Source organism: Ahaetulla prasina, chromosome 2 (genome assembly GCF_028640845.1).
Source record: "Ahaetulla prasina isolate Xishuangbanna chromosome 2, ASM2864084v1, whole genome shotgun sequence".
Taxonomy (NCBI): Eukaryota; Metazoa; Chordata; class Lepidosauria; order Squamata; family Colubridae; genus Ahaetulla; species Ahaetulla prasina.
The window spans coordinates 28515155-28533263 of record NC_080540.1 but is presented as its reverse complement, the minus strand read 5'-3'; the positions used below and the strand labels follow the sequence as shown (position 1 = coordinate 28533263).

General features: G+C 47.8%; 1 protein-coding gene across 1 annotated transcript in view; it reads left to right on the top strand.

The window, feature by feature from the left end:
• The window catches only part of LOC131190455 (alpha-2-macroglobulin-like), a 94146-nt gene that overhangs the window by 18121 nt on the left and 57916 nt on the right, over positions 1-18109 (top strand). The window contains exons 8-11 of the mRNA XM_058167778.1: positions 270-387; positions 12754-12868; positions 14813-14922; positions 16605-16766. Coding sequence (XP_058023761.1) covers positions 270-387; positions 12754-12868; positions 14813-14922; positions 16605-16766 — 505 coding nt within the window. The remainder of the gene's footprint in view (positions 1-269; positions 388-12753; positions 12869-14812; positions 14923-16604; positions 16767-18109) is intronic.

The window sequence follows — 18109 nt, the reverse complement described above, 5'->3', positions numbered from 1 at the left end:
TGTGTACTACAATTAGGTCAGATCGTAGGCGTCGTAGTTCTAGGTTTTTCAATCCCAAAATTTTGATCCTAGTAACATAAGCTATTCTGTTGTGAGCAGAGGAGTGGAGTTCTAAATCTCTGGTCCAGGTAACTAACTCAGACTGGATCCTGTAAAAAAAAAACCCCACATGGCTTCCTTTGGATCCTGCAGGTCCCTTTGATCTTCTTTCTGTATGCAAACCATCTCCCTTTCTGTGTTTTTGTCCACATTGGGGGTTCTGACTTCAGGTACACCTATGCGAAACCAGTGCCTGGCCTGGTGAAACTGAGCCTCTGCCAGGAGACCAAAAGCATACCTTTCCAGTGTAATACTGATGAAAATCTGTGTAAAGAATATGAAGGCAAGGTAAGGATACATCGAGTTTCCACAGCTGGGATATCTTTGTAGACCTATTTTAAACCTACTTCTTTGCTGTCAAGGACTGCTATATCAAGGTGAGAATAATTGAAGCAATGGGAGAAAATTCAGAAGAGCATTCAGAAGGTCTAATGAAAAAGAAATAAAGACACTCTAATGTTGGGAATGACGCGGTGGCTCAGGGGCTAGGACGTTGAGCTTGTCGATCGAAAGGTCGGCAACTCAGCGGTTCGAATCCCTAGTGCTGCCATGTAACGGGGTGAGCTCCTGTTACTTGTCCCAGCTTCTGCCAACCTAGCAGTTTCGAAAGCATGTAAAAATGCAAGTAGAAAAAATAGGGACCACCTCGGTGGGAAGGTAACAGCGTTCTGTGCTTCTTTGGCGTTTGAGTCATGCCGGCTACATGACCACGGATACGTCTTTGGACAGCGCTGGCTCTTCGGCTTTGAAACGGAGATGAGCACCGCCCCCTAGAGTTGGCAACGACTAGCATATATGTGCGAGGGGAACCTTTACCTTTAATGTTGGGAAAGGTGTAAGGAAAGAGAAGAAGAGGAAGTCCAGCAGGAAGGTGGAGGGTCTCAGTTAAAGCAATGGGGGCACTGCTGAGAGACTTGAAAGAACAAGTTGGAGATAGATATCGTCATAGGGCAAATCTATCTATGTGGTAACTAGGAGTCAAAATTGGCTTGATGGCAATCAATTAACACTGGTCTACAAATTTTGGGAAATTATCAGCCTCTGAGATAAAATGTGTTAATTCTCACATATTTTGATTAGATGAATGAGAAAACAGGTGATAAAGTGCTGGGTGGCTAAAGTTCTCAAGATGTTTCACAATGAAGATTTATGCGCAGCAGAGAATATTTACCTACAAGGGAGGGAGGTGTCTCAGGATCATGATGCCTCGTAACTTCTCGACAAAGTACAGTAGAACAATGAAAATGGTACCTCATGGCAGTGTATAAATTTACCTTCGCTTTGAGAACAGCAAGGCAGACGATTATGAAACCCACATGGAAAATTTGCTTAAGTCCTATAAAGCCCTTGGTACAAACATGTCACTGAAAATTCACTTCTTACGCTCGCATTTAGACTGTTTCCCTTTGATCTGTGGGGCAGTGAGTGAGGAGCATGGGGAGAGATTCCACCAGAATATCGCAGGCATGGAGAAAAGATACCGAGGAAAACGGAGTCTGTCCATGCTTTCCGATTTCTGCTGGAATCTCCCCAGGGATGATCCTATGATCCTACTGCAGTTCGCAAGAGAAAAGACAAAAAGCCCAGTTTAGATACCGAATAAAGATGGAAGCTTGTTGTTTAATCTGATGTTAGAGCAACTCGATTTCCTTAAGAGCCACATCAGGGCTATGTTTGACTTTGAGGGGTGGGTTACATGGGTGTCAGGTGGGCTTTGGCAGCTCGACGTCACTCATATTGGGGGCACCTGTGAGGGTGAGGTCTATTTTTGCTTGCCGAGGCACTGTGGGCCAGTCCGTCGCTGTTTCCAAGGCAGCCCCGCAGGCCAGATCTAAGCATCCCGTGAGCTGTATCCAGCCCTTGGGCCTTGATGCTTGCACTGTTCACTTGCAGTGTTCCAGATGTCATGTGACCACTTTTGTGACCTTCTGACAAGCAAAGGCAATGGGGAAGCCAGATTCACTTAGCAACCCTGTTATTAACTTAACAATTGCAGTGATCCACTTACCAGTTGTGACAAGAAAGGTTGTAAAATAGGGTAAAACTCATTTAACAAATTTCTCACTAAGCAACAGAGATATTGGGCTAAATTATGGTCGTAAGTCGAGGACTACTTGAGGGAAGAGTAATGACCACGGGAAGAACAAATCGGGGATCAGACAATATTTAAATAGTCTACTTAAAAAGCAGGCAAGAGCTAAGGAGTATGTTTAGACCAGTGGTGAAATGTAAAATTTGTTACTACCGGTTCTGTGGGCGTGTGTTCTGTTTCCCCCTTCCACCACTCCCAACAAAAAGTCAGTCGAAGGCCTTCTCCAAGTTTATTTACACTTGACTGGATTCCTTCTGGCACAGAGATGTTCTGGCCACATCTCCCCATGCGCCTGCCAAAATCCCTGGAGATAACCAGAAAATTATAGGTAAAGCATGAGTCACTCACGAACAGATTCTTCCATCATGAAACAGTTTGCTCGCGCAAATTCACTGCTTTGTCCAACACAAAAAGCCAGGAAGCTCCGCCTCCTGCTTTATATCCCGTGGGTGTTGCTCCGTGACTCATCATTCCCTGACCCTGTCCCAAACTCTCCTCTGCTGCGCGCACCAGTCATGTCTGCGCAGTCTCACATCGAGCCAAGATTGTTCTTGGGGCATTGCCAAATCAGAAGAAGGCCTGGGGCAATCAGGCCTTGCCAGCCTCTCCTCCTCACTCTCTGAATCCTCCTCCTCCAGGAGTCCGAGTCTGGGAACCTGGGTCACAACATTATCCTCACTGCAAGGCCCTTCCCCCGGGGCTGACGGTCGGGATGCAGTTGGGCTGGGTTCGGCTCATGGAAGGCCTGCACCAGCTCAGGGGCATGAACGTCAGAGGCATCTACCCAGGAGAAATCAGTCCCGTATCCCTTCCACGCGATCAAATATTGGAAACGACCCTTCAGCCAGCGGGATTCTCATATGCTGTGGACTTCGTATTCCTCCGACCCGTCCTCAGTGATGGTGACGGGCGCCGTTGGGCACCGAAGGGGACTCGGTGTGGCCTCAGGGACCAGAAGGGACCGGTGAAAGACGGGGTGGATCCGCATGGATTGTGGCAGGGTCAGCCGGTAGGCTACTAGGTTGATGTCCACCTCGACGGGAAACGGGCCGATGAATCGGTGGTCCAACTTCTTTACTGGGCAGTCGGACGGGAGGTGTTTGGTGGAGAGCCACACCTGGTCTCCAACTGCCAGCGGGGGCGTTGCCCATCGGGAGCGGTTGGCGGACCATTTGTAGTCCTCCTTCGCCCGATCCAGCTGCCGACGTACCAACTGTTGGACTGCATGCAATTCCGTCAGGAAGGTCTGCGTTTCGGGTACAGGAGAATCCAGTGGTGCCAGAGGGAAGAGCTGCGGATGGTACCCCACGTTGGCAAAGAATGGGGTCATCTGGGTGGAGGTGTGCTGGGAGTTGTTAAAGGCAAACTCCTCCAGGGACAGGTAATCGGCTCAGTTGTCCTGCTGCTGGTTGATGAAGCAACGGAGATACTGTTCCAGGATACCGATGACCTTCTCTGTACCCCCGTCGGTCTCCGGATGGTGTGATGACGACAGACACACCTGCACCTCCAACGCGGCCATCAGGCTCTTCCAGAAGCGAGCTGTGAACTGAACTCCGCGGTCCGAAACCACCCTGTTGGGCAGACCGTGGAGGCGGAAGATGTGCTGCAGGAAGAGACGGGTCATTTTGGTGGCTGTGGGCAGTCCGCGGCACGGGATGAAGTGTGCCATCTTGGTGAGCATGTCCACTGTTACGGGTAATCTGAGTTCACAACCAAGGTTGTGGACTGTTGAGCCACAACATCTATTGAATCTACTCATGAAAATGACTGAGACTGGATGTATACAATAACACTCACTTGCAGACAAACTGGGGTTTGATATTCCTTTACTTTTAGGGAAAAGGCAAAGTCATAGTCCAAAAACAATTCCAGGTCATACACATATAAAGTCAGTCAGTCAGTCTTCTTACCAATGTAGACTTGTAAAACAAACAAGGTCTTCTTTCAGTTCAGTTCAATTCACAACAGTCAGTATCTTGAGGAATCAGTAACTAGCCATGATCAAGCAACGATCATAAAGCTCACTTATACAGTTGCAGCATGTCATCAGGTTACAGTGCTGAAGCATCTCTGTAGATTCCCCAAACAAGCTATAATTTAATAGTCCTTTTATACATTGGCTACAGAGCTCAACCAATCAGGATGCTTGCATGATGCAGCACAGCCTTAAAGCAATATCATGCCTTTCTACAAACATACATAGTTAGTTTATATATTGCCTGGCCAACTAGTTAGGCAAATAACAATTTCCTGACATACTCCCCTTTGGACAGGTCAATATATAATGGTTTATAATCTCAGCCCATAACTCTCACAACATGTTTTATGTCTGATCGCACCCTGCGGTTTTGTAAAATTATCAGCAATATTATTTTCTGACATACAATACTTCAGTTGTATCATATTATCCTGTATACATTGCCTTACATTTAGGTATATAAATAATTGCTACCAACCTGCCTTCCATTGAGGACCTGTATACTGCACGAATCAAGAAGAGGGCCGTGAAAATATTTACAGATTCCTCACATCCAGGACATAAACTGTTTCAACTCCTACCCTCAAAACGACGCTATAGAGCACTGCACACCAGAACAACTAGACACAAGAACAGTTTTTTCCCGAAGGCCATCACTCTGCTAAACAAATAATTCCCTCAACGCTGTCAAACTATTTACTAAATCTGCACTACTATTAATCTTCTCATCGTTCCCATGACCAATCTCTTTCCACTTATGACTGTATGACTGTAACTTTGTTGCTGGCAATCCTTATGATTTATATTGATATATTGACCATCATTTGTGTTGTAAATGTTGTACCTTGATGAAGGTATCTTTTCTTTTATGTACACTGAGAGGATATGCACCAAGACAAATTCCTTGTGTGTCCAATCACACTTGGCCAATAAAAAATTCTATTCTATTCTATTCTATTCTATTCTATTCTATTCTATTCTATTCTATTCTATTCTATTCTATTCTATTCTATTCTATTCTATTTAATGTCAGTATATTTAGATCTTGTTTTAACAGCTAAATTCGTTGCCATTTTAATAGCAGCTTGATTATCTTCAAACACAACAAATGGATTAGGTACACTTAAACCTATATCTAACATAATTGTCTATAGTAAATTAATTCTGTGCACAATAAAGACAAACAGGAAAATTCAGCTTCCATTGTCAACAAACTTATGTGCTTTTGTCTGATAGATTTCCACACAATTAATGTATTTCCTAACATTATTGCAATACCTGATGTAGATTTTCTCGTAGCTAAATCAGTAGCAAAACTAGCATCAGCATTTGCAGTCAGTGTAAGATCACAGTTAGGTTCTAGATATAAGGCATAATGCATTGTTAGCTTCAGATATCTCAGTATCTGTTTTGCAGCTTGCCAATGCCTCTCAGTTGGTTCTGCATTATATCTAGCTAATTGGTTAACACGATAGGAAATATCAGGTTTAGACCAATTACTAATGTAAGATAAACTACCTTATTATTAAAGGTAGGTTATTATAAATCCAGCTTGTGCTAAGGCTTTAACAGATAATAAGTTGTATTTTAGTTTCGGTATATATAACATTGGCAACTGCTCATTAATAAATGGACAATGTGCAATACCTTCACCAGCCACTTTCATTTTCCACCCATTTGCTAATGTTATGTATTGTTTGCTATTATTCAGTTTCACAAACCTTTCTTTTCTCCTAGTAATTGATTGGGATGCTCCACTATCAACTACCCATAAATCATTGTTTCCAGGAGCTAGAGCTGATATAGCTAGAGTAACGTCATTTTTAGACCTTCTTTGGATATGAGTAGGCATTTTCTTACCCTTATTGCAGTATTTGGCTATATGACCCTTAGCCCCACAAGAAAAACATTTTCTAACAATATAAACAGATGAAGACAGTTTTTCTTGTGGTTGTTTCTCTCTTAATTGTTCTCTTTCCTGCCTTCTTCTGGACTCTTCCAACAATCTTCCAGTTATGCCAGACAATGTTAGTTCATCTCTGGTCAGAACCTCCAGTGAAGAAACATAGTTGTCATAACTTTTGTCCAAAGAGGAAAGAATAAAGTACACCTATTGTAATTCAGAAAAAATGAGTTCCTTCTCATGTAACTCCAAATGAGCCAACATATCTCCACCTTTCAGAAGCTGAGTTTGAAACAGTTTACGTGTAAGGTGTATGTGTGCACCTACACTATCTGAACATAAATCCTCTTCAAATTGTTCCAACACCTAGCAGCAGACTCTTCACCAAGAATATGGACAAGCTGTTCATTCAGTGTCAGCCCAATTATGCAAAGAGCCCGTTCGTTATCCCTGTTGAATTTGGCTATTTTCTTTTCGTCTTCCTCATCGTTTGGATCCCGTGCATTTACATCTGGTGGATTAGTAACCACGCCCAATAGTCCTTCCTTGCGTAGAAGTAGGTTACACTTCACAGACCAGGATGCATAGTTTGTTCCATCCAACTGGGTTATCATAGATATGCTGGACAACTGTTCTTGTGCCATCTTCACCTGGACTATTTGTATCAAACACAGCCGTCTGAATTATATTACTGTATAATTACAGCCACTCTCAGTGTTCTGAGCCCATAACCAACGTTACGGGTAATCTGGGTTCACAACCAAGGTTGTGGACTGTTGAGCAGAGCACTCTACGCATGAAAACGATTGAGACTGGATGTATACAATTTTTTTATTTTTTTTAATTTGCATTTATATCCCGCCCTTCTCCGAAGACTCAGGGCGGCTTACATTGTGTTAAGCAATAGTCTCATCCATTTGTATATTATATACAAAGTCAACTTTTATTGCCCCCAACAATCTGGGTCCTCATTTTATCTATCTTATAAAGGATGGGAGGCTGAGTCAACCTTGGGCCTGGTGGGACTTGAACTTGCAGTAATTGCAAGCAGCTGTGTTAATAACAGACTGCATTAGTCTGTTGAGCCACCAGAGGCCCAACAGTCACAATGTCAAGATTCCAGAAAAACCTCTTCTGCATAAAAAAAACTCAGAAGCCATTGTCTTTCAGAGTTCTTTACTAGCATGAGGAAACTGGCACACGATGAGTGAAATTCCAAAACTGAACTTCCGGATTCTTTTCCCAGTTATACAAACCCCAAGAGTCCCACCCCCCTGACCCCTTTGCTGGTCACATGGTCCCACGTTCTCCCAGCTCATTCGAATATCTTCTCGCCACTCTTCCTGCAGTGTGAACACCATCCGACCTTGACCGCTTGAAGAATGTTACCACACCCCTCAACCCCCCTTCTTCCCCTCAGGGGAAAAATGTGGCAGCATCTGGAACCCTAAAGTCTAGTATGGTTTCCAGGCCTGACACACAATAACAGTCACTTGAAGACAAACTGTGGTGAACCCAGAGGACGGCGGCAGGTCCATCAGGAAGTCCATGGAGATTGCCCCCCAGGGTCTCTCGGGTATCGGCAAGGGCTGGAGGAGCCTGGGAGGGGCCCCCGTGGTGGCCTTGGCTTGCCAGCATGGCACGCAGGATGTCACGTACGCATGTACATCATGCCACACTCAGGGCCACCAAAAGGTTCGTGTCACCAGGTGGAGGGTCTTGAAGACCCCAAAATGTCCTGCTGCAGGGTTGTCGTGGCATTGGGTCATGATGAGGGCTCGGAGTGGTCCTGTGGGCACATATAATCGCCCCCGAAACTTGAGTAAGTCCTCCAAGGTCCAAGGAGATGCAGGGCCCATCTCCGCTCTCCTTTGCTGTGACCAGGCATCCTGGCACTGCGCTTCTCGCATCCGGGCCCGCAAGCCCACCGGTTCCCGTGCTGCGGCCAAGGCTTCTGCCGGCAGTACCGTCTGTGGAGGAAGGGGGTCCTTGGCGCAGAGGTACTCTGGCTTGCGGGACAGGGCATCCGCCCTCCGGTTGTGACCGCTGGGAATATAGGTCACGCGGAAGTTGAACTGGGCAAAAAACAACAACCACCAAATCTGCCGCTGGTTCAACTTCCGAGCTGTGGTGAGGTGCTCGAGATTCCCATAGTCCTTTCGGACCTCCACCTGATGTGGGCCCTCTCCAGATGGTGTTGCCAAGCCTCGAATGCAGCCTTGATAGCCAGCAACTCCCTTTCCCAGATGGTGTAGTTGTGCTCGGAAGGATTGAGTTTCCGGGAGTAGTAAATGTAGGGAAAAAGAGTGCCGCCATTTGCCGGAGCCTGTAGCAGCACCGCTCCAAGAGCCACATTGGACGCGTCCGTCTCCACCACGAAAGGCCGGAGCGGGTCGGGATGCCTCAGGACGGGTTCCGTGACGAAGGCTTTCTTGACGGCTATGAATGCCTCTTGCTGCGGGGGACCCCACCAGAACGGGACCTTCTTCCTGAGGAACTGGGTAAGTGGAGCCGTCAGTGTGGCAAAGCCCGGGATGAAGGTCCAGTAGTAGTTGGCGAAACCCAGCAGGCGCTGAACATCCTTCACCCGACGAGGGGCTTCCCAGCTACACAAAGCCTCTACTTTGCACGGGTCCATGGCTAAACACTCGGGTGAGATGATATGCCCGAGGAACTCTATGGAAGTCTTGAAGAAGACGCATTTCTCCAGCTTCGCATTGAGTTGTTGCTCCTGCAAGCGTTGCAGAACCAGACGGATGTGCTGAAGGTGGCTTTCCCTGGACGGGAGTAAATCAGGATGTAGTTCAGGTAGATCACCATGACCCGATCCAACATGTCTCGGAACACGTCGTTCATGAAGTGCTGGAAGACGGCGGGGGCGTTGGTCAACCTGAAAGGCATGGTGGTGTTGTCAGCCTCCGCTTTAATTAAGTGTATTTCTCTTACTAGTCTGTTTTACTGTTTTATTACTTTGTTAAAGGTTTGCTTCTTACTGAATGTTTTACATGATTTATGGGAGAGGTGGGGAGGTTTCTACTGTAGCTAGCGTTCGGCTGACTTTGCATGTGTGGGGGAGGAAGATAGTCTTTCAAGCAGTTTTTCAATCAGACTTTTGAATTGATTTGGCACGTGAATGTAATGGGAGTTGCCTGCTTCACATTCCATCCAGAAGATTGACAGAGGGAGAATATCGGAAATGAAACTACATGTGGCCAAGAAGGAAGATGCCATTGGACTATAACTGTTTGAACTCTAGTGGGGGTCAGGGGTCAGCAGGGGATATGTCGTCTGTGGTTTTAGTATACTTCCAGTTCTGGCTTTGCTTCCATTGCATTCAGACTTGTTTAGTAAAAATTACCAATTTCTTCAAAATGATGGAGTTGGGTCTTTATTTTCTTAAACATTGATCTGAGGCAAGCTGACAGGTGTATTCGTAGTGTCCGTATCGGGTGCTGAATGCTGTCTTCCATTCGTTTTCCTCTCGCATCCGCACAAGGTTGTAGGCCCCCCAGAGATTGAGCTTGGTGAAGATCGTGGCCTCCCGCAACCTCTCCAGCAGCTCCGGGATGAGCGGCAGGGAGTAGCGATTCCGCACCGTAATGGCATTTAGCCAGCGGTAATCGTAGCACAAGCACAAGTCCCCCATCTTCTTCTTCACAAAGAGGACCAGGGCCGAGAGAGGGGACTTCGAAGGCCAGATGAACCCTTGGGCCAGGTTTTTGTCCAGGAAGTCCCTGAAGGTGGCCAACTCGGGTTCCGACATGGAATACAGGCGTCCCACAGGCAGCGGTGCGTTGGGCAGAAGGTCCACGGGGCAATTGTAGAGCCGATGCGGGGGTAATCAGTCCGCCTCCTTCTCGCTGAACATGTCAGCGAAGTCCGTCAGCTCAGGAGGCAAGGAGATGGCAGGGGTGGGGATGTCCTAGCCGGCACAGGTGTGGCGGATGTGGTCGACGCACCGCAGACTCGGGAAAGAGATGGTGTTCCGCGACCAGGCCACGTGAGGATCGTGGGTCCGAAGCCAGGCCAACCCAAGGACCAAGGACCAAGGGAAAATGAAGGTCTGCCGTGACCTTTATTTTTCAGGCCAATTTTAAAATAAGTTTTTTAATTGCATTTTAAATTGTATATTGTACTGTTTGTTTTATTTTGCCTGTACACCACCCTGAGTCCTTCGGGAGAAGGGCGGTATAAAAATCAAATAAATAAATAAATAAATAAATAAATAAATAAAACTGGATCACCTCCTCATGGTCCCCAATGGCCAGGCACAAAGGCTGGGTGATGAATTTAATGGGGCCGGCCACCAGTTCTCGTCCATCAATTGTCTCTACCCGCATTGGAGGGTCCACCAGAACCACAGGGACCACAAATTGGGTCACAAAGGCCTGGTCCATAAAGTTTGTTGTGGCCTCTGAGTCCACCAGTGCATGCACCTGGAGCCCGTCTGACCGTTTCCCCATCCGCACTCGTGTGTCCAAAGTCAGATGACGAGGGGGCCCAGAGTCTACTTCCGCAACGTCCAGTGGGGGCTTGGTACATGCCCGACCTAGGGTTTCCCTGAGGTCGGGCCTGCTCTGTTTCCCGATTGGTCACGCTGTGATTCGGGGACCGGCATGTGTGCCCCACTTCGCTTTCTGGGGCAAAAAGCGGCAAAGTGGCAGGGCTCCCCGCAGTACAGGCACAATCCCCCTTGGCACCTCTGGTTCTGCTCCTGGGCCGTCAGGCGAGGTCTGTCCGCTCCCAACTCCATGGGCTCCTCCGCAGCGGTTACAAAACATGGGGCGACCCGGGGCGCTGGTGGCGCAGGAAGCGGGGGTGCAGACGTCGATGTTGGGTCCCAGGGGGCGCGACGGGACAGTCGCTGTTGCAGACGGGCATTGAGGCGGAGACAAAGGGGCACCAAGTCGTCGAGGGTCCGCGGCGCCTCCACCCGGGCTAGCTCATCCTGCAGCTCCTCTGAGAGGCCCTCCTGGAATGCATCCACCAGCGCTGCATCATTCCAGTCAGAGTCCTGGCACAAAAGATGAAATTCGGCGATGTACTCCTACAGGGGGCGCTTCCCTTGACGGAGTTCCTTAAGGCGCCTGGGTGCTGTCAGAGTCCGAATGGGGTCCTTGTACATGATGCGCAGGTGTTGCCAAAAACGCTGGTGGTCTGCCAGCAGGGGGCTGTTCTGGAGCAAGAGGGGCGTGGCCCATTGGGCAGCCAAGCCGGAAAGAAGGTTAATCATGAAGGCCACCTTAGCCCGGTTGTCTGGGAAATCCTCCGGCTGCATAGCCATGTAGAGCTGGCACTGTCCCAAGAAGGTCGGGAACATCTCAGGCTGCCCAGAAAAATGGCACGGTTATCGGGCACTTGCGACGAGGAGGAGTGGGAGGACGGGGGGGGGGGGGCTGCAGGCACATTCCTGGCAGCAAGTTGGCCTGCCAAGTGAGCCACTTGCTGCTGTAGCTGTTGATTAGCCGCTTGTAGCTGCTGTAACTGCTGCTGTACCTGCTGCTGGTCCATCTTTGGTGGAAGATAGTTTAGTCGGGGTGTTGGACAAAATGTTCTGTTTCCCCCTCCCACCACTCCCAACAAAAAGTCAGTCAAAGGCCTTCTCCAACTTTATTTACACTTGGCTGGATTCCTTCTGGCACAGAGATGTTCTGGCCATGTCTCCCCACGCACCTGCCAAAATCCCTGGAGATAACCAGAAAATTATAGATAAAGCAAGATTCTTCCATCCATGAAACAGTTTGCCCACGCAAATTCACTGCTTTGTCCAACACAAAAAGCCAGGAAGCTCTGCCTCCTGCTTTATATCCCCTGTGGGTGTCGCTCCGTGACTCATCATTCCCTGACCCTGTCCCAAAGCCTCCTCTGCTGCGTGCACCGGTCACGTCTGCGCAGTCTCACATCGAGCCAAGATTGTTCTTGGGGTGTTGCTAAATCAGAAGAAGGCCCGGCGGAATCAGGCCTTGCCAGCCCCTCCTCCTCCTCCTGGGTCGGTGCCAGGGAGGGAGAGGGCCCAGGGGAAGCAGGCCTTGCCAGCTCCTCCTCCTCACTCTCTGAATCATCCTTCTCCAGGAATCCGAGTCCGGGAACCTGGGTCACAACAGTGTGGCTTGGTGGTGGTGGGGTAATGTGACTGGGTGGGCATGGCCAACTTTTTTTTTTTACTTTTAAAAGCATTTTTTATAACCTCTCAGCTGAAGACGTTGTAGAAAAAATGCTTTTAAAATGCTCTGATGATCCCAGCTGAGCCGCACAATCATCAGCTTTTTTTTTACTTTTAAAAACATTGTTTTGGCTGAAGAAAAAATGCTTTAAAAAAACAAAAAAAACTATGATGATCGCATGGCTCAGCTGGGCATGGGTGGGGGCAGGGATTTTTGGTACCGGTTCTCCGAACCACCCGCCGTCATCGCTACTGGATTGGGAGATCCGGTCCGAACCGGGAGCATTTCACCCCTGGTTTAGAAAGGTGTTCAGAAAGAAAGTTCTGCTGAGTCACTTTCCTACAGTGCTTCCATTTCCTTGCCTTAGCTCTTCTGTCCATGAACCAGAGAGTGGGTTTCCAACCCCCCGTAGAAGGCATCAGGCTGAAAAAGTTGTGTTGCTGAAAAACAAGGACCGCGAGCTTATTTGCAAAGGGATCACAGGCTGCTGTTTCTTGGTTTTTGTGGCATGCAGGCAGATGGAGACGGCTGTTTCACCAAGGTGGTGAACATGGAGGAGTTCCACCTGAGGGGGCTCGGCTGTTCGATGGACATCACCGTAGAAGGCAAAATCACAGAGGAAGGGACAGGTAACTTTCATGAAACAAAAGAGCACCCACAGGCTGACAGAATGGCCCACAACCAGACCTAACAATCCCATTTCTTACAGTTTTTACAGTGTTTCCTGGTGCAGAGGTTAGAATGCAGTCCTGCAGGCTACTTCGGCTGAATGCCAGCTGCCTGCAATTTGGCAGTTCGACTCTCACCAGGCTCAAGTTTGACTCAGCCTTCCATCCTTCCGAGGTCAGTAAAATGAGGACCCAGATTGTTGGGGGCAATATGCTGACTGTGTAAACGGTGAAGCATATATAAGTCTAAGGGCTATTGCTATTGCAGCCCTCTCTAAGAGGTTTACAGAGTCAGCCTATTGTCCCCAACAATCTGGGTCCTCATTTTATCCACCTCAGAAGGCTGGGTCAACCTTGATAGAAAAAAATACCCCATCTTAAATCTAAGAGAGTAGTGGCATCTGAGTTATAAATGAGAAAACTATTCTCTGTTCCAGCACCCATTTTACAGGAAGTGAAGTGATGAGATTTTGCGGGGTGAAAAAAATCAGCTGGTTGCAAGCAGTCTGAGACATACTAATCGAATTTGGTATCCCATAGAGTGTGGTGGCTCAGTGATTAAGACTCTGGGCTTATCAGCTGGAAAGTTGACAGCTCAGGTTCAAGTCCCGAGCATTGCAGGATTGGGTGAGCTCCTGTCCTCGCCCCAGCTCCTGCTGACCTAGCAGTTTGAAAGCTGTCGTGTCCCACTCCTCTGCTGACGGCCGGGTCAGGGAAATCCGAATCAGGTGTGCCTCTGCAGCTCTGCCAAAGTCCTAGCAAAGTCCTCAGGGCAGGCAGGAGACCAGAAAGTGACTTCAGCAAGATATGTTTAGACTTTGCCTGACTCAGAGATTGCCAGAAAGCAGATCCTTTATATAGGCCATGGGGTGTGGCTCCATGACTCAGCACTTATCCAGGCCTGCCCCTCCCTTCCTTCTGACGCCGCCGCCTATCAATTCTTCTGAAGCGAGGGTCACTCCAATCGGCAGCTGTTGGTAACAGACCTTCCTCAGGCTCACATGCTGTGGAGGAGGGGGAGGGGTCTAGTTTCTCCGTTTGCCTGGGCATGGAGCCAGAGCTGGGGGCTGGAGATACTCGCTCCTCTTCAGCCTGTCTGGGCATGGAGCCAGGGCTGGGGCCGGGAGATACCCCCTCCTCAGCCTGTCTGGGCATGGAGCCAGGGCTGGGGCTGGGAGGCATGCTAGGACATTCTTCAGCGTTCGTAAGCAGATAAGCAGACCCCGGCTGTGGTGGTGAGATCGGACAAGACACAACAAAAGCATGCAAATGTAGGTAGAAAAATAGGTATCTCTTCAGTGGGAAAGGTTACCGCGTTCCATACTTTTGTGCTGGCCACATGACGACAGAAGTGTCTCTAAGACAACAGATTCCCTAGGCTGATAGTTGGAGATGCGCATTACCCTTCTGAACCCGGCACGACTGAACAGGGAGAAACCTTTAAAGGGCTACTGAGCGCCAAATTCAAACCAACAGAGGAAATTAGTATGTCAGAGAAATCCCAAAGGTGCTTTTTCAAGAGGCAGTTGGACTTTCTTGTTTTTCTTTGAATATGTCTCCCTTCTCATCCAAGAAGGTTCTCCAGTTCTCCAGAAGGAGTTTCTTGGATTGAGAAGCGAAACGTCTTCAAAGAAAAACTAGAGTCTAGTTGCCTCTTGAAAAAGCACCTTTGGGACAACCTGGATGACTGAGAATTTCCATAGACATGTCAGAGAAATCTGCACATGGGAGGACTCTGGAGATCAACTATTCCAACCCCTTGTCCAAAGCAGAAATCCAGAAAGGCAGGGCGAATGTCTGTCCAAAGAGTCAGGTTTCTTGGCACTCCAGAGACAAGGAGTTTCTGGGAAATTGGAAAGGAAGGGAATGGAACAGCCTTTTGCAGATGACACTTCTCTTCAACAGGAGTGGAGCTGAATGCCACAGAATCCATTGCTGTCACATCCACGTTGAGCAAAATTATCTTTGAAAACCCAGACCGTTACTATAAACCCGGCATGCCCTATGTCGTGAAGGTAAGATTTCTCTGCTCTGCTATGGTTTCTTTACAAAACTGGATTTAAGCTGGCCCCTCCAGTCTGCTCCAATGCCATTTCTTCATCCTAACAGCAGCTGGCCAGCTTCTCTGAGCTGGAAATGATCCAGAGCTGTGTAAAAGCATTAAGAACAGTGATGGGTTTCACTTACATTCGCTACCGGTTTGGAACTGTGATCGTGCTTCTGCGCATGCACATAACCTTTTGCGCATGCACAGAACATCCGTGATGATGTCCAGGCAGGTGGGCGGAACATCCTGCCGCAGCCACTATCGGTTTGCGTGAACCCGGGGTGTACCGATAGAAATCCAACACTGATTAAGGCATGCAGAATAACAGACTTGGAAGCGGCCTTGGAGGTCTTGTAGTTCAGGGATCCCCATCCCGTGGTCCATGGCCCAGTACCAGGCTGCAGCATGCCAGAAACAGAGCCGCACAAACAAGCAAAGCCCCATCCGTAGGATGCAGGCAGCATGTGAAACCACACCCTCTCTGGTCCTTAGAAAAGCTCTCTCCTTGGAATGGATTTCTGGTTCCCCAAAGGTCGGGAGTCACTGTTCTAGTTCAATCCCTTGCTCAAGCAGGAGTTCTTATATCATTTCAATCAAAGAAGGGAGGGAGGGCGGAAGGAAGGGAAGGAAGGAAGGAGGGACAAAAGACCTCACTGAGTCCCATGTGCTCGGTTGCCCAGGACCCAAAAAACCCATGTGGTCCTGTCCACTATTAAACCATCTTTCCAAGCAGCTTCCATATTTCCGGTATCTTTCTCCCCATTTGGAACTGAACCCAGATGGACATTTCTTCCAACAGATGATTGATAGATAGATAGATGGATAGATAGATAGATAGGAAGGAAGGAAGAAGCAAGTAAGCAAGCAAGAGTCTACAATAGGAACATTTCAGCATTTTTTCATTAGCAGGATTATTAAGCAGGGGTATCCATGGAAATGATGGTGGTAGCCCCAAAAAGTCAAGATGGCAGCCACCACAAAGCTCCAATCATGCCTCAATGCAATAGCAATAGAATTTAGGCTTATATACTGCTTCAAAGTGCTTTTACAGCCCTCTCTAAGCGGTTTACAGAGCTGGCCTATTGCCCCCAATCATCTGGGTCCTCATTTTACCAACCTCAGAAGGATGGAAGGCTGAGTCAACATCAAGCCGCTCAGGACATTGAACTGTTGGCGATGAGGAGTGAGTTAGCCTGCAGCTGAGGACCCAAATGGTTGTGGGCAAAAAGCTGACATTGTAAATTGTCCAGAGAGTATGTAAAGCACTATGGGGCAGTATAGAAGTGCTATTACTATTGCTATCTTCCCCTGCGGATGCTCTGCTTTGAAACTGCCAAAGCCCTTTTTCCCTAACGAAGAGTCCGTTTATCAAACCAACCTGTAACGCCATCTCTCAGCGGCTCCTTGCTTGGGTTTAGAAATCGTCCCCTTTCTTTCTCAGCCACAGCCCCAAAACCTACTCCCAGGCTCAAGTCCTTCCTGCTAGTCTCCCCTTTTTCACAGAGTTGTAGTGATGGGGAAAAAAAATTAGGATGTCTTGACGGAAAAGCTTGGCGTCTCTGAAGAAAGGCAGAATAGAAACTGCATTGGTGAATCCTGAAACATTCGGCCGTAACCAGTTGGGTCAATGTGGCGTTTTTTTGTGCGCAGGTGAAGCTGGTAGACAGCAACGAGGTGCCGATCGACAATGGAACAGTGGAGATTTTGGTAACAGCAACTCAGCAGCGGCTCAATCAAGTGACGGATGCTGAGGGGAGAGCTGAATTCTCGATAGAAACCACTGATATCAGAAGCAACGCTTTGTCTTTTAGGGTTAGTCTTCTCGATTTGCGACGGTTGTATTTTATGACCTTCCCACTTGATAGTTTGTTTCCGTTGCTCCCCTCTGGGAGGAGGTTTCAAAGCATTTCTAGCAGGACTAGCAGATTTGGTAACAGTTTGGTTCCCTAGGCCATCCGTCTGGGAAACTTGCAAGATTCGTTTTTTCTCGCCATGTACATTTATACATCTGAACTAGACTGTGCCTGTTTCGCTGTGTCATATAAATATATGTGTGGGTATATGCATAATCATTTACTTATATTTTTGTCATGTTTATGTAATGTATTTTGGAGTCGGTGACCCTTTGAGAGCTCTATGTAACGAAATTTCATTTTAATTTATGCTGATTAATACAGATTTAAAGTGACAATAAAGTTAAAGTTATTCTAGTTAGTTAGTTAAAAGTACTTAGGGCTCCTCCCTTTCCCCCCCGCTGTCTCTCTTTTCTCATTGTTGCAGTCTTTTTTCCCCCCCTCTCCTTTTACAGTGATTTTCTATCTTACTCATTGTTGTGGCTCCAGCCCCCCCTGGGCCTGGCCTCCTGCCAGAAAGTGACTCAGAGAGTGAGGGGGAAGGGCCATCGGGGCTCCCCTCTGCAGAGCTGGCCTCTCTGGCTCAGCTCCAGGAGCCAGAGGCAGGCCAGGTGGAGGAGGTGACGAGGCCTCTGTCTCCTGTACCTCCCCCTGCCCAGGCAATGCTTCCAGACCCAGCTGTGGATAATCAGTCCTGGTTAGATCCCTGGTTTCGTAGACAAGAGAGGCGGGAACAACAAAAGAAGGGGTGGGGAAGGCCTAGAGAGTGCTGAGTCACGGAGCCACACCCCACAGGGTATAAAAGCAGGAGAGGCTGTTCTATTACTTTGTGAGGGAAAAAACAAACTGACTGGAGAAAACTTGAGCTGAACTATTTGACTGAGCATTTGGCCTGGATACAAGTTGACTTTGTATATAATATACAAATGGATGAAGACTATTGCTTAACACAATGTAAGCCACCCTGAATCTTCGGAGAAGGGCGGGATATAAATTCAAAAAAAAAAAAAAAAAAAAAAGCAGCCCACTCTTGTGTGTGTGTGTGTGTGTGTGTGTGTGTGTGACAGGTAAAACAAATGGAGTGTGGCTTCCAGAGCAGAGTCACAGCCCCCCTCTTTTGGTTGCCTCTCTTGGTTTTTTTCTGTATCTCATCTCTCTCTCTCTTCCATCCATCCATCCACCCACCCACCCACCATTAACTATCTATTTCTATATCTACTTGTATATCTATACCTATCTATCATCTTATCAATCTGTCAAATTTTTGAACTGCCCATCTCGCTTTCCCTCCTAATTTCTCTT